Genomic DNA, 14,691 nt, shown 5'->3' on the forward strand with positions numbered 1-14,691 from the left:
TATTCCCTCCTGCCACTTACAAAAGCTTTTCCTGAACTGACAGAAACAATTGTAGTAACAAGACTCGAATAAAAGACATCCTCTGGCTGAAGGGGTCGAATGTGACACTGCAGCATTAAGGCTCATATTTTCATCTGTCAGGAGGTCTTCAAACATCTCTCCCCCAGCGATTTATTCTGCATATTACAACTTATTATCTCATATTTTCTTCGTGTCTCCTTTGCATCAACTATCTACCTATAGCCAGACGCCTTAATTTAGGAAGAGGCAGTCACAAACAAATTGCCTCAATGTCACCCTGACGTCAAGCTGCCCTTCCTCAGTGCACCTCATACTCACTCATACATCTCCATTCCATCATCACATAAGATGCAAGTACAGTACACATTAAAATATTACAAACAGAAACAAACTGTTAAGGAAGAGGTGCTAGGAGCCTTCTCACCCAACGAGAATACGCCCTTTGTCTGGCCTACTGGTTATGTATTATACTGTACTGCATAACATGTACCTGGGCAATATAGAAACACTATCAAAATACTGGCTGCTCTACGTTATCCTGGATGAACTGCTGATCTTGCTGCTGATGTTGTTGTTGCTGTTGTTAAGTACCCACTGCACTGCTACACCTGGGAAGCTTTGACAAATATGGTAACTAGGAATTACAGTTTGTTCTCTCTTAGGGCTATATTCCAAGTAGCACACATCTTGTAGCACCTTTTCCTCAGTGATTTATATTGCATATTACACCTTTTTTACCCTCTTCTACATTACTAAGGCAAAACTGTATCAACAGGAGATATATACAAATAACAAAAATGGGAATACCTAAGTGTACCCTATGTATAAATTGTCATTAAAAAAAAAAAAAAGGTGCTACAAAGCCTCCCATGTCTCTTAACATATAGCCTTTAAGGTCTTGGATAAGTGCGAGCAAAATCTTAGAGTGATGCATCATTATTGAGACATGTTTCTAGTTTACAACTGAGCAGTTACAAAAACTGAGAGCAATACCAACTAGCAGCAGCTGCAGCCCCAGATTCATATGAAATGTGAACCCAGTGGACTGAAGTACAGTATTAAGTTGCCCTCCTTCTGCAGTCGATCATTCTCTTTTTGGGGACAGAGAGGAGACTGAAGGACATTTGTATAACTACGCCGGGACCAACTTGCCTAGCTCCGGGCCCCTATGCTCCTCGCGTCGGGGCGACATAGGATTGGATGATGGATGGATGGATGGATGGCAGCTTCACTGCCAGGTCATACTGGTGCCACCACATGAAGGAACCCCTCACCAGCATTGTGAGCAATTAAAAGACAACATAAACAACCTACCACCTAGTCCTGTTGCATCCTCTGGGCACCTTCTCCTTGGAGCTCAAATCTGGGGTTGCCCATCCTGATACCCTGGAGAACCTCATTGAACCCGTTGATCTGTGCAATAAGGTCTTCCCTGAAATTTGGTTGGATGGGTGCAGGGCGTGGCGGGAGGGGTGGGTGCCGGTGGTGGATGTCTTGGTGTTGCCCATCTCCCCTTAACATCTGAGGGCAGTATTCCTATCAGTTAAGCAGGCTTACTTGTACCCCTTCCTTATTAGTTTCTCTCTGCATATGGCACATTAACCCCCTCCAGCCCAATGAAGTATCTTAGGATTTTCTTCTTCCCATCTCCAGACTAATTCATTCAATTTAGGACAGACTTTGGACCCAGAGGGGTTAGATGAAGCCCTCATTAACCCATTCAATGCATGATGTCTCCCTAATCAAAATAAAATCATGCAGTGATGGCAAAAGTAAAACAAACTGAAGGGGTTAATACTTTCCTGTACACTATTTATGCACTACTGATAACAGACCAAACATAACACACAAGGCAGCAGTGGAATGCAGGAAGCAATACTGTATAAATTACTAAGGAACAGGTGCCACAAAGTCTCCTAAATTTACAAGAATGTGGAACAAGGAGGCTCTACAGTGCTTCTTCCTTTGCCATTTTAGTCTTTTATGTGATGATGGTATTCTCTTACAAGTTATTGATACAATCTTTGTTGGTATAATCAAGATTTAGGTACAACACAGGAAAATATGAAGGTTTATTAAAGTAAACTGCTAAAGAAAAGGGGTTATTCTCTATGCCAACCAACTTGTCTGTGAAGCCACATCCTTCCAGATACCATCCGAGACTCATGGGAAGTCAGTGCAAAATTTATGGATAAATATGACCATACTCTGTGGCAGCTCACCATTTTATCAGTAGAAAGAAAATTACTAAGTCAGTCAGTGGAGTCTACTATGAGAACGTGTGAATCTACGGACAAGATAACTGGTTTGGAGTAAAAGCCTCCTTAGATGATGCTAATACTGACCTGAGGATGGACAGGCTGGTGGGCAGGTGGGGGTGGATTATTGCGGCCCAACCACACCGGCATAAAGGGCATCATATTAAAGGCTTCCGGGGGTCCCATGGGGGCAGGGGGAGGAAGTGGGGGTGGCGGTGCTGGAGGAGGTGGACCAGCAAGAGGTATGTGTAAGTGGAGGTTCTGATGTGCTGGTGGAGGGCGGTGGTGGTGATGGTGGTGGTGGTTGTGGCGGTGATGATGGTGGTGATGGTGGTGGTGATGATGGTGATGGCCAGCATTCCTCTGCTTGTTAAGGTACTTGGGAACCTGGGGAAAAAAAAAAAAAAAAAAAAACTATGAGAGCCTTGTATACGAGATGTATGCTTGTTAGAGAGGCACTCGGGAAACTGAAAAATAAAATCAATATTAATATGGGAGGCTGAAATGATTGGTATTCTTTATCATCATCACATTCATCCTGATCTTTTTTAACACCTACAGACAGGATAAGACAAGATTACAAAACATGGAAAGAAAATGTACGAAAGTGGGAGAATGAACAAAAACTCATACACAGTGAAAATGGGTCACATAATCATTCACTCATTTATTGGCCTGCATTTACCACTCAGGACTATTAACAATTATATGAAAAGTATAACAAAAATTAACAGAATACTGCACAGCAATTTATAAGTCCAAATATCAGCAATTCCTTTGACCATCATTTTTCTCTAAATATATAGGTAGGATATATGATGTTTATTCATATTTCCTTCAGACTACCAGTACTGTACTTTTAGTGCTATAAGATAAAAGAGAACATTCTGAAGTAATACAAAAGCAAGTCCTCAATATATAATTTTTTCCAGCTTCAAAACAACCTTATAGTGAATCATTAGAGCTAATTCACCAGTAACACAGTAATTAAACGATGTTAAATAAGGACTATACTCCTTTTCCTCTAACTTGGCCTGAAGCTGCCTTCTCTCCTCCCTGGATGCTGAGTTGTAAAAAGAGATCAACACTGGAATTTGGAGATAATCACAAAGAAGCATTATGGAAAGGATGCAGAACCACATCATTGTCTTATTCTTCCACTAAGTCCCAGAAAATAAGCTGGAAAAGAACAAACCTCTATGTCAAATTATGGTGAACACACTATATATAACTGTCAAGAGGACGGGTGTACTGACTCACCTCTGGCAGGTTACTGAGGGGATTGTGAACCAGCTTAATGGCTGGGTCTATCTCCTTCTTCAGTTTCTCTGCAGCATCACGAACTTCCTCCGCATGGATCTTCTCAGAATTGCTCCACAGCGGACATCTTGTGGAAAAATACATCATCATCATCATCATCACCCAGCATCACCAAATACATCAATCATCATCATCATCATTATTATCAAATACATCATCATTATCATCAACCACATCATCATCATCATACTCATCATCATGACCTTCATTTTCATCTAAATGTGGGATAAGATAGGATTCAGATGCAAAGAGAGAGAAAGTACAGTATTTCACAACACTCTGAGAAATTAAAGTTGCTGTATGAGATGAGATAAAAGTATGAACATATTACGTTTTTTTTTATGCACCTCATACATAAGAAAGTTTGTGAATATAGACCACTGATGATTAGCTGTATAAATAAAATTCAGTATGGTAACTGGATTAAAGACTTACTTGGATGGATCGGAAGGGACAGTTTTATCTTCGAAGTGATCATATCCTTTGATGGGTTTCTTGCAGATGTAGCACATTTTGGCCCCACACGAGCAGCTCATCTTGTTGCACCCATCCTCTTTGATGAATCTCTTCTTACACTTCCAACACTCCCTAAAAAGTGTTAACATTACCAATATTCTCAATCCTCATCCTCATTGTTATCTCACTGGTTAAATGAACATTACAAAAATATTGTGTGTCAAAACTGATTAGCTTCAGTTAACAGTAGTACAGAAACAGTTGTAATAACTGAAATAAAACTTAACATTTTAATCACACTGTCCTGGCCGGGATTCGAACGCAGGCCCATTCACACATACATTACCACTGAGCCAAACAGAGGATCCCCCACTTTGCCTACAGGCAATGTGGGCATTTATAGACCTAATTACATCCCTCTTTTCTCCCCTTGGTGATTAATTTGATGAATTTCATATATACATGGTAGCATAGCACTGAAGGCCACCATTGGGGATACTGCGGACCATACCTAACAGCTCATCCCAAGGATATAAGGACTAGGACGCTGCCAGCTAACCAAGGAACAACATCAAATTGCCAGCCAAGCCTCACCTCACATCCCACACCGTTGCCAAACAATGTAATGACTGATATGAAACTTAACAAATTAATCAATAGTCTGGCCAAGATTCAATCTCAGGCCCCCACACTCCAAATGCACACATGTTACCACTAAGCCAAACAGAGGATCCTCTACTTTGCCTACTGGTAACGTCAGCATTTATGGACCCCATTACACAGTAACTGTGATGAACCTCTTCTTACACTTCAAAAAGCCCCTGGGAAGTGTCAATATTACCAATCATTTCACCATGCTAAGAAAATACTTTAAAAATATGTACAAAAATTACTTTATTTTAACTGGCATTTATATAAGGACAGTAAAGGCAGCATCCAATCCTTTATTACGCCGCTGACAAGAAGGCATGGTGCAAAAACTGCATCATTATCTAAGTACTGTAGGAACTGTAAAACAAAATGTATACCACATTACCTAACATAACTCACCTGACCATGGCCTCAGTCATTTTGTTTTCCAAGAAAGTTCGAGCATCCTTTTGATATTGCTTTTCAACCTCCTCACATCGCAATGGTACATGGTTGGGCTCTTTGCATAACCTGGAAGATAAATAAATATACAGTACTGTACCTACATCCATCTACCATATTTATATGCACTCAAGACACCTTCATCCCAGAGGGAGTGGTCACAAACAAACTGCCTCCATGACAACTTGTCCTTCATCATCAGGCTGCCCTCACTCCAACATGCACTACCCTCATTCATATACCTCGCCACTTCATCCTTCCACCTCTTCCTTCTTAGATGGTAACTAGTGGCATAGAGTAAGTCTAGTTTAGCTACATTAAGAGAGTTTGTCTATTTAATCCTTTCATAAGCAAAGTACTGTACTGTTATCATCATCATCATCACATCCACCCTTCCACCCTGAGGTTGGGGTGAGGCTGAATACAGACACTAGGAAGAAGAGAGTACAGAAGTAGGAGAACTGTTTACCATCCTTACCCATTTTTCAATCTAAGAAAAGAGAACAGGCAGAATACTAAAACAAGGAAAATGGAAAGTATAGTACAAAACTGTGACAACCAGTTAACATTTACTGCACCTGCAGGAATCCTTCATACACTCCGGGTTGAGGCACTTAAACACTTTATCCTCTTTATTAGGCATGATGGTCTGGAAGTTGCAGAAGGGACAAGCTACCAGATCCTCAATGCCAGCAGCTGCAATCTCCTCTAGCTGTTTGCGCTCCAGGATACTCGAGAATACCGAGGGTTTCATCAGTTTCTTCAGTGTGGCAAGGGAAAATTCTGCTTTGCATCCATCTGCCAGGCAATGAAAACTCGTACGACCCTGACCAATTTCCTCCTCGGCAAACCTGTGAGAAAATTCAGGCATATTCATCATCATCATCATCATCACCATCACTTACATCATCATCACTATCTCAACTTCTTTTTCACTTGATGATGGAGTGAGGCAGGGTTTAGAAGACAAGGAAAAAGAAAACATAATTGAGGGAAAATTATTCAAAAAAATACCCAGTGAATGTGGCACACTTTCATTCACTCCATTCAAGTCATTTTAACTTCAAATTTTATTAACAAGTCAAGTACTTACTCACTCACTGAAACAGACATCTCCTTTTACAAATGCTTCAGTACCATCACGATGACTCTTACAACTGTCAACATACAGTATATACAGTACTTTCACGGCATACATATGCATAACACATTCCATCCATCCATCCATCATCCTGTGTCATATGCATTTTCCAGATCCATAAATGCCATATATATTTTATAGTCTTTCAAACTTGATTTTTCCACTATCTGCCTTAATGCAAATGGAAGAGTTGAGAGGTAGGATGGGACTGGAGTGTATTGGTGTTGTGATGAGGAGAGGTAGATTGAGGTGGTTTGGACATGTGGAGAGGATGGGGGATGATAGTTGGGTGAGGAAGGTGAGAAGTGTTAATATTGGGGGTGGGGTTATGAGGGGTAGACCGAGAAAGACATGGGACGAGGTCATTAAGTGTGACCTTAGGGTTAAGGGACTGAACAGGGAGGCTGCAATGGATCGTGCAGCATGGAGAGCCGCCATTAGGTGACCAAGGCCGACACATGCAAGCATGTTGGAGCCTTTAAAAACGAACGAACGAACACCCTCCATCACTCCTACAACCATGTAGTCATGACTCGCCTGATGCTGGGTAGTGGTAACTTTCCAATCTCTTCTAGGTTTCTTTCATATACCAAACCTTTCTACAACACTCAGCAGACTTATTCCACAACAGTTTTTGCAATCACTTGGATTACCTTTACTTAAAATTACAATTATATTACCCAAACTACTGTTGTACCTCATGATACAGTTGTTGCAGAATTTATGTTTCGTGTCTTGTGAAGAGCAGGTGTCCATGTCCTCTTCTAATATCTCATCATTGCAACAGATCTGACACTCATGCAGCTGGTTATTTGCCTTTGCCTATAAGTAGAGAAGAGTTATTAATGGCCAAACTCTAGCTTATTTATATATTTATTTTTCAATTCAACACAAGCCTCAAAAGTCTGTGGTTACTAACAACAATCCCTCCTCGATATCCCTCCACCAGTATCCGGACAACTGCCCCCTGGACAATCGCCCCCGTAGGACAACTGCCCCCCCGGGCAATTACCTCCCGCTAAAGATTAGGTTAGGTTAGGTTAGGTTAGGTTAGGTTAGGTCAGGTTTGGTTCGGTTAGATTAGGTTAGGTTAGGTTAGACACTTGCAACCATTTGTACAGTGATACTTTGCAGAGACAATTGTCCAGGGGGCAGTTGTCCAGGGACAGTTATCCGAGGGGCAATTGTCCTAGAACCCCCTCCAACATATAAACCTAAGCTGTATGAAAACCAACCATAAAATATGAGGTGCCACCATTGTACAGTGCTTTTTTATTTTCATCCATACATACCCATAAGAATGCTCTCCTCTTATTTTCCTCCTTTTTCCACAGATATTCCTTTATATCTGACTGCATGCGGACATAGCAAACTTCCTTGATGAATGCATCGTCAAGGTCGCTCTCCTTCAACTGAGAACTTCGCTTAGTCTTGCGCCTGCCAAGCTTTCCATTTTCCTGTAAGCACGAATGTATACAAAAATATAGCTAATCATCATAGGAGGTTACCATACTAAAACAGTTTTCTGGATATACTATCCTTGAGTGTTGCTATCTCAAGTTAGGTCTTCTGCATCATCATCATCATCATCATCATCATCATCATCATCATCCCAGCCTCTTTTTCCAAACTAAAAGGTATGGTGAGGTATGGTACAAAAAGGAAGGATAAACATCATGGGGAAAGTTTGTTTTTAACAGTGTACTGTATGACTCCAGACAACCCAAAGATAAGCTGATAAACCGTGAAGTGTCAAGGGAACATACATGACGTTATGCAGAATTACAATATAGTTAATTATTAAATATATAATGGTTACATTACCCAGTATTACGCCAACAGATTTAAACTGATTAAGTTAAATACAAATTATGAATAATGCAGAACGGTAAGAACGGTACAGCTGCTAGAGACCAAAGCTGAAGAGGAAGAAGAGAGATAGAAAGTGAGATAATAAGAAAGGATATCATGGCAGCAGAAACTAAAAGAGGAAGGGGATATAGAACAAAAGGATAGGAACAGCAAGAATGAAAGAAAGACAAAAGAGAAGGTCAGGCATAAGATGATATGGCAAACAGGGAAAGAAAGAAAGCTGCCACAGAAGGCAATTCATCATCAGTTCAAGGGGATAGCAAGCTTTCTTTTAGAAATCCCCATAATGAGACTGGCAATGATACAGCTGATGTTTTCAATGGACTGGAAGCTAAATCTTGAGCCAAAATCAGCTAATTACTTCCAAACGGTTGATGGAAATTGTTGGGAATCATGCTGCTGTGCTTTTTCGCTTCCTCCCTCTCACCTGTAGTGCCCTTAGAGTTGGCAGATAGTGGTAGTTGTGCTTTTTGTGTTCACTGACGATGTCCCTTTGTAGATGGTAGGGCAAGTCTCTCATCAGCTGGACCTTGGCATTCTCCACATAGGTTTTACTCATCTGTGTTGAGGTGTCTGTGAAGACCTGTGCAGCAGGGAAATTATTCATCATTATCATCCTTAGTATCATTATCACCACCCCCATCTCTATTATCCTCAACATTAATACCAACATCCTTACTAACATCACCTTAACTATCACCACCAGCATCATAATGTTGCATCCCATCAAAAAATGGAGTGCCAGGACCCAGAAAAAGGAAAAGGGTAGAATAAAAGTAGGAGTAACATCAGTACCGGTATCCATTAACATATCTCAAGGTTCCTAGCTCCCAACAGCTAATACAAAATTTCTGTACATTAGTACTGTGTACAGAGTATTTTGTTAGGTCCAACAAACCTTCTCAGGGTCATCGAAATACTCCAGGAACTCCTCAACTGTCATGCCTTCAATGAACTTCTTCTTGATCTCCAGTCGTTTCTGCCGTTTGTAGTATTCCTCAATCTTGGGATAGTTTTTATCCTTCAGTAATTCCTCCACTAATAGCTGGAACTTCTCCTGGTCCCCATTGTTCTCTGTGCACCTAAGCATCAAAAGAAGCATCATCATTATCATCATCATCAATCATCATCATTATCATCACCATCCTAACCTTTCCTCTCCACCTGTGGATGGGTTGAGGCATGGTTCAGAATACTGTGTAGTACAAGGAGAAAAACACAAAATGAGGAGAACTAATCAACAACAATCCCAGTGAAATAGGCCACACACTTCTTCACTCACAATTCAAGCCCCTGGAATCCTGACTCCATCTCGCAAGCATGACCATTATGTTGAATATTTTTAAAAATTCAGAACTTTAAACAAATTGGTAGCTACTACAGTTCTTTACTGAGCACATCAAACATTCTAATCAAATTTGCATCCTGGATTAAAATTACCTAACAAATGAGTACAGTATCTCCATCATCACCACCATTCGTCCCACCAGTCTTCATATAGAAAAGGTAAGATCTAAAAATGATGAACCACTTAATAATGTAGCAGAATTATCTGCAGTGCCCAGCAAAATGAGAAACAGTCACTGACTCATCATTCATGCCTTCTAAATTTCTTTAAAAATACCAAACAGATAATTCACTCATAAACTTGAGGAGAGGCACTGTATTCACCCAACATGACCTTAGCTGTAAGTACTGTAGTGTGGACTGGCATCACTGAACACTGTATACTGTAGCTATAAAGGTGATTTACTGTGGGGAAAAAAAAAAAAAAGTGGCTTATAACATGAAACAGTTACAGTATACAACTCTTGCTGTCAACAGTTTGGATCAGTATCATTTAAAATACTATAGCTAGCTATTAATTTACTGAGAATTTTTAAACAGAATGTCAAGAAACGTGATTTATAACACGGACTCTGCTACTGTACTCTTCCTGCTGCATTAACCTTTGCTCTACTTGTAAGTAATGTGGTCTGGACCATCATCAGCAAACACCTCAGCAAGCAGGGTTATGTGTGCTTTTGCTCTCTGTATATACTGTGGTTATAGAGGTTGAGTACTATGCACTTAACAAATAGCTAGATACTGTATATAGATAAGAGAGAGAGAGAGAGAGAGAGAGAGAGACAGACAGACAGACAGACTTGCTAGTCTATGTAGACTATTCATTCCTGTGCACTTACTTTTCATGCAAGTAGTCTGGATCAGCATCAGCAAACATCTCAGCGAGCCTGGCCACATGTGAAGCGATCTGATCCTCGAGGTCGGCAGAGGCACCACCAGTATCGTCACTCTCAGCTCCCGATCTACCCTCACCTGACGTACCCGGAGTGCTGAGTTCACTCCCACTGTCTTGCTGCACCTGAGACGATGCCCCCTCACTGCTATTATTCCTCTCGACTCCATGAAAGGCACTTGCGCTGGGCTGTGCAGTGTTAGTACCCGGCAATAGGTTATTTTGTTCAGGTGGCGGCAATTCACCCATATTGAGGTCAAAGGTTTCCTGTTTCACCATCAGCCTCTCTATTAGTGACTCAACATCAGCATCACTATGACACAACTCAATTTCACGATGTAACACACCTTCGTCTAGATCACAAAGCACAGCACGAACAAATTCCAATTTTTCTTGACACCACTGCTCTCTTCCTTTATTTGCAGGTACTTTTTCAGGACTATTTTCTTTATTATCAGCTACATGTATGTCATTGTATGTATTTGCCAAAAACAAATCTTCAACTGGTGGCGCAGAGGCAACTGAGTTACCACTAGCACCACTAGTGGAAGGAATGGTCCCATCATGTGTATTGTATCCTCTCATATTAAACACACCCTGGTTAGGCTGACTGAAAACAGATTGCTCATCAAAAGTGGAATTAATCTTGATTTTTTTCTCTTCAACTACTGGTGTTTCATCTGCATCTACGTAAGTCCGTTTTCTAGCAGCACGGAGTCCTTGAAACACAGCATCAGGTACATATTCGTCTCGATCCACAGCCAGATTAATGTACTGCTCAAGAACATAAGCTCTACGGTCTGGATGGTAGTAATTATCCACCATACTCTGATGAACGTCAGCTAACTGAAAGTATGGTAAGAGGGAACAAACATAATGTGCATCTTCCCAAAGCAAGTCACTTGGTTGACGTTGTTCCCCTGACTCATAGCCTAAGAAGTCAATTACTCCATTCAGATTAGTATTCTTGTCTAACTCTGTTAGTTGAGGAGACACATTTGCCACTTCATTTAACACTTTATCATTTTCCATATCAGAGTTCTGAATTCTTTGTTCACCGCTGTAATCTTTAAAGTTGTCTGTTAGTGCCAAAATATTTGCATTAGGCTCCACTGGTTCTGTTTTTGGTCTCACCAACATGGTATTAGTATTTTCTACCACTGTATTTGAACACCTTACAGTACTCAATTCTTCACCTGAGGTGTCCCCATCTCCATTCACTAATGCATGTGCTGCTCTCAGCAAAGTTTCAATGTTTTTTCCAGTAAAACCAACATTTTCTGCACCTTCCGTATCAATATTATTCATTGTTTCATTCCTTGGCTCTCCTACAATCACTTCAGGTTCCTTCACACTGGACACACTTAAACTGGAAGATGAGCTAGAGTTAGAATTATCCTCAGTAATGTCTATAAGAGGAGCAGGGGAACGAGGAACGGGGGTCAACACACGGATATCATCATCATCCACAGACGTTGAGGATGAGGGTGATGGGTGAGCTTTGGGTGCATTATCTCCCAGGCCACCATCTTCATTTGTACTTGATTCAACATCCCGCCCAGCATCTTGAGGATTACTCCAAGAGGAACTTGGTAAACTGCTTTCTGAAGTAGCACTGCTTATATGAAACTTTTCCTCAGCCTGCTGTGCTTCTGGGGGATATTCTGCATCATTTTCCAGGTTCCTACTACACTCGCCCATCACTTCCTTGGAGGTCCTAAGTAATTCATCTCTTATCCTCTTGATATTAATAATCTTGTCTTCCAACTTTTCCCGAACATCCCACATTAAAGACGGTGCTATTGAGTCGACAGCTTCCTCCACATTCAGGCCAGTCAGGATTTCATGCTCAGCTCTGACAAATATTTGATCACGGCATATGTGTTCGTCCGCTTCTGAGCCAAGTTTCTCACAAATATGAGCAACAACTCCACTAACAACAGCCAGGGCTTGTTCTAGAGGTTCCATCTTCTGAAGACTGAAAAAAAAAAAAAAAAAATATATATTGTGGTAGGTGGGGGCGCTCACCATCCACTCACTTGATGTAGTGCTGCTCTTTCCTCTCCTCCATCCTTCTTTCCTTCCATCCTCTTCTGTCTTCCTTTCCTTCTTTCTCTCCTTGTCCTTCTGCCCACGGGTAACTTTACACTCTCTCTTCTGTCTTTCTTACCTTCATTCTTTCCTCTTCCTTCTGCATGTGGGTGACTCTGCACTGAGTGGCAACCCAAATGATTTCCTGTACACCAGGAAACCATTTACTATGCTGGGTGTTGGTAACCATATAACCAAATTTTGGCACCTTGTGGTTTAGTAGGTAATTATTGCACTCCAATCGGATTGAGCCGGTGGAGGTTTGTGTCCATGGGATGGTTGGAGTTTATTGCTCACATAATGCCACCCAGGGATGAGTGAGGCTGGTCACTCTCATCTTAAATGTCAGGACCAACTGGCTAGCCCCGGGCTCCTACGCTCCTCGTGGGACAACGTAGGATTGGATGATGGATGGATGGACATATATATATATATATATATATATATATATATACCAGTATCAATCAAGTACAGTATGGTACATTCCTCATCAGGATTTAATATTCTAACTTCTTATTCCCATCTAAGGACACTGATGAAAATATATATATTGTACCAGTGGCTAATAAGTTGTTGTTGATCAACCTGTTTTTCTGGCTGAGCAGATCAATCAACCACAGGCAAGCAACTGCCACTCCAGGGTTGTGCCATGCAGTGAACTGGTGTTCCCTTCCAGATCACAGCGCCCCACCCTAGCGAGGCAATGGGAATAATGTGGAGGTTTGGTTCCTGGATGGATGCCACAATTATTTACATCTCCACCCAGTTAACAGGGGCACCACAGCAGACACCACTTTACCTCGTATATTGGTTATATATGGTTACCACCCAGTATTGTAAATGGCTTCCTGGGTTACAGGAAACCATTAAGCTTGTCACCCAGTGCATGGCCACCTGAAGTGGAGGAAGAAGAAAAAAAAAGTGACAAGAAGGAAAGGGAGAACTGGGAAGAGAGAAGGGCAGACACAGAGATAGAATGAGAAAGGGGAAGGAAGTAGACAGCACCACATCATGTGAGTGGATGATGGTTAAGTACAGTAGTAAAAGTAAAATACTCCACAATCTGTATAAACGATAGTCAATCCATCCATCACGCAATCCTTTTCTGCCCCAACAGGAGTACAGGAATGTGGAACTAAGCTATTGTACTCAGTTCCAACATTTAAGGTGAGTGTGACCAGCCTCATCTGCTCCTGAGTGGCATTATGCGTGCAATTAACTTCAACTACTGCTTGGAAAAAGAAAACCTTCACTGGTTCAGTCAAGTTGGAGCACCGTACCTATTAGACCACCAGATGTTACCTGGTTACTGTATATGGTTACCACCCAATGTAGTACAGTAAATGGTTTCTTGAAGGAGTACAGTAAATTATTTCCTGGTTTACAGGAGACCAATTGCCTTGTCACTCAATGCAGAGGCATCCAAAGGCAGTAATAGCCTACAGTGAGTGAATAGATGGTAGACTGCCACCTACCACAAAGTGTCCCTCAAAATGCATTTCTGAGTAAATGTCTAAGAAAATATGTGAGAGAAATTGCTTGAAGACTGCTTTAAACACTCTAACGTGGTTTGGCCAAGTGGAGTGAATGGATAGAGAAAGACTATGGGAAATATTAGCATAAGGTGATTTGGAGGAGAAATAGAGGGAGATTAAGACTGAAGTAGGGAGATTTGGTGCAAGAGTACCAGGCGTATATGAACAGAAGGGTGGTGTACTGTACTGTGGAACGAGGAGTCATTACTGAGTAGGAAGAAACCCACCTGGAGGTTGTTTATCACTGCCTGCCCAGCAGGGTATGGTGTCTAGCAAGACAGACACCTCCCTATATATATAAATACAGTATATACTGTATATATATCATTATCAAACATCATCATCTGCCGTTTGAGTGTCCACTGCAGGACCGGCATATCCCCACCAAAGCTGGGACGATACAGCCAATGTATCTCTACCTAGTGGCTTAGGATGTCTGATAGAGACTGTATGTAGAGTGAGAAGTGCTTGTAAGTGTAACTGTAGTGTTGGTGTGGCTTTGGATGTGTGTGTAGGCTGTGAACCATGTGTAATCAGCCTGCCTTAAGCCGACTGGGTGCAAGCATACTAGTATGCGACACTGGTTCAACGATAGCACCCCTTATGTCCACCAAATAGTAAGTGGCTCGGTGAACGTTTCCCAAAGTTTTTACAACTCTGGCGGGA

General features: G+C 41.4%; 1 protein-coding gene across 1 annotated transcript; it reads right to left on the reverse strand.

Moving 5' to 3' along the window:
* Positions 1–1,338: 1,338 nt before the first annotated feature.
* On the reverse strand, positions 1,339–12,367 carry LOC145412972 (uncharacterized). Its single transcript, XM_080282795.1, has 12 exons — positions 10,347–12,367; positions 9,059–9,242; positions 8,588–8,743; positions 7,581–7,745; positions 6,986–7,110; positions 5,726–5,998; positions 5,106–5,216; positions 4,035–4,187; positions 3,540–3,666; positions 2,627–2,666; positions 2,367–2,497; positions 1,339–1,542 (listed from the first exon to the last, which is right to left on the reverse strand). Exons 1-12 carry the CDS (start codon positions 12,365–12,367, stop codon positions 1,339–1,341), a joined length of 3,690 nt encoding a protein of 1,229 aa, XP_080138921.1.
* Positions 12,368–14,691: the final 2,324 nt, after the last annotated feature.

Source organism: Coenobita brevimanus, chromosome 94, assembly GCF_032717465.1.
Source record: "Coenobita brevimanus isolate Jiangsu-jjx chromosome 94, ASM3271746v2, whole genome shotgun sequence".
Lineage (NCBI taxonomy): Eukaryota > Metazoa > Arthropoda > Malacostraca > Decapoda > Coenobitidae > Coenobita > Coenobita brevimanus.

Excerpts from the sequence above, each read along its gene's own strand:
- LOC145412972 (XM_080282795.1), bottom strand. The coding sequence starts at position 12,367 with ATGGAACCTCTAGAACAAGCCCTGGCTGTTGTTAGTGGAGTTGTTGCT. Across the intron at positions 5,999-6,985 it reads TGCAACAACTGTATCATGAG|GTTTGCCGAGGAGGAAATTG; the intron begins GTACAACAGTAG and ends ATTTTCTCACAG. Across the intron at positions 1,543-2,366 it reads ACCAGCCTGTCCATCCTCAG|ATGTTAAGGGGAGATGGGCA; the intron begins GTCAGTATTAGC and ends TACTGCCCTCAG.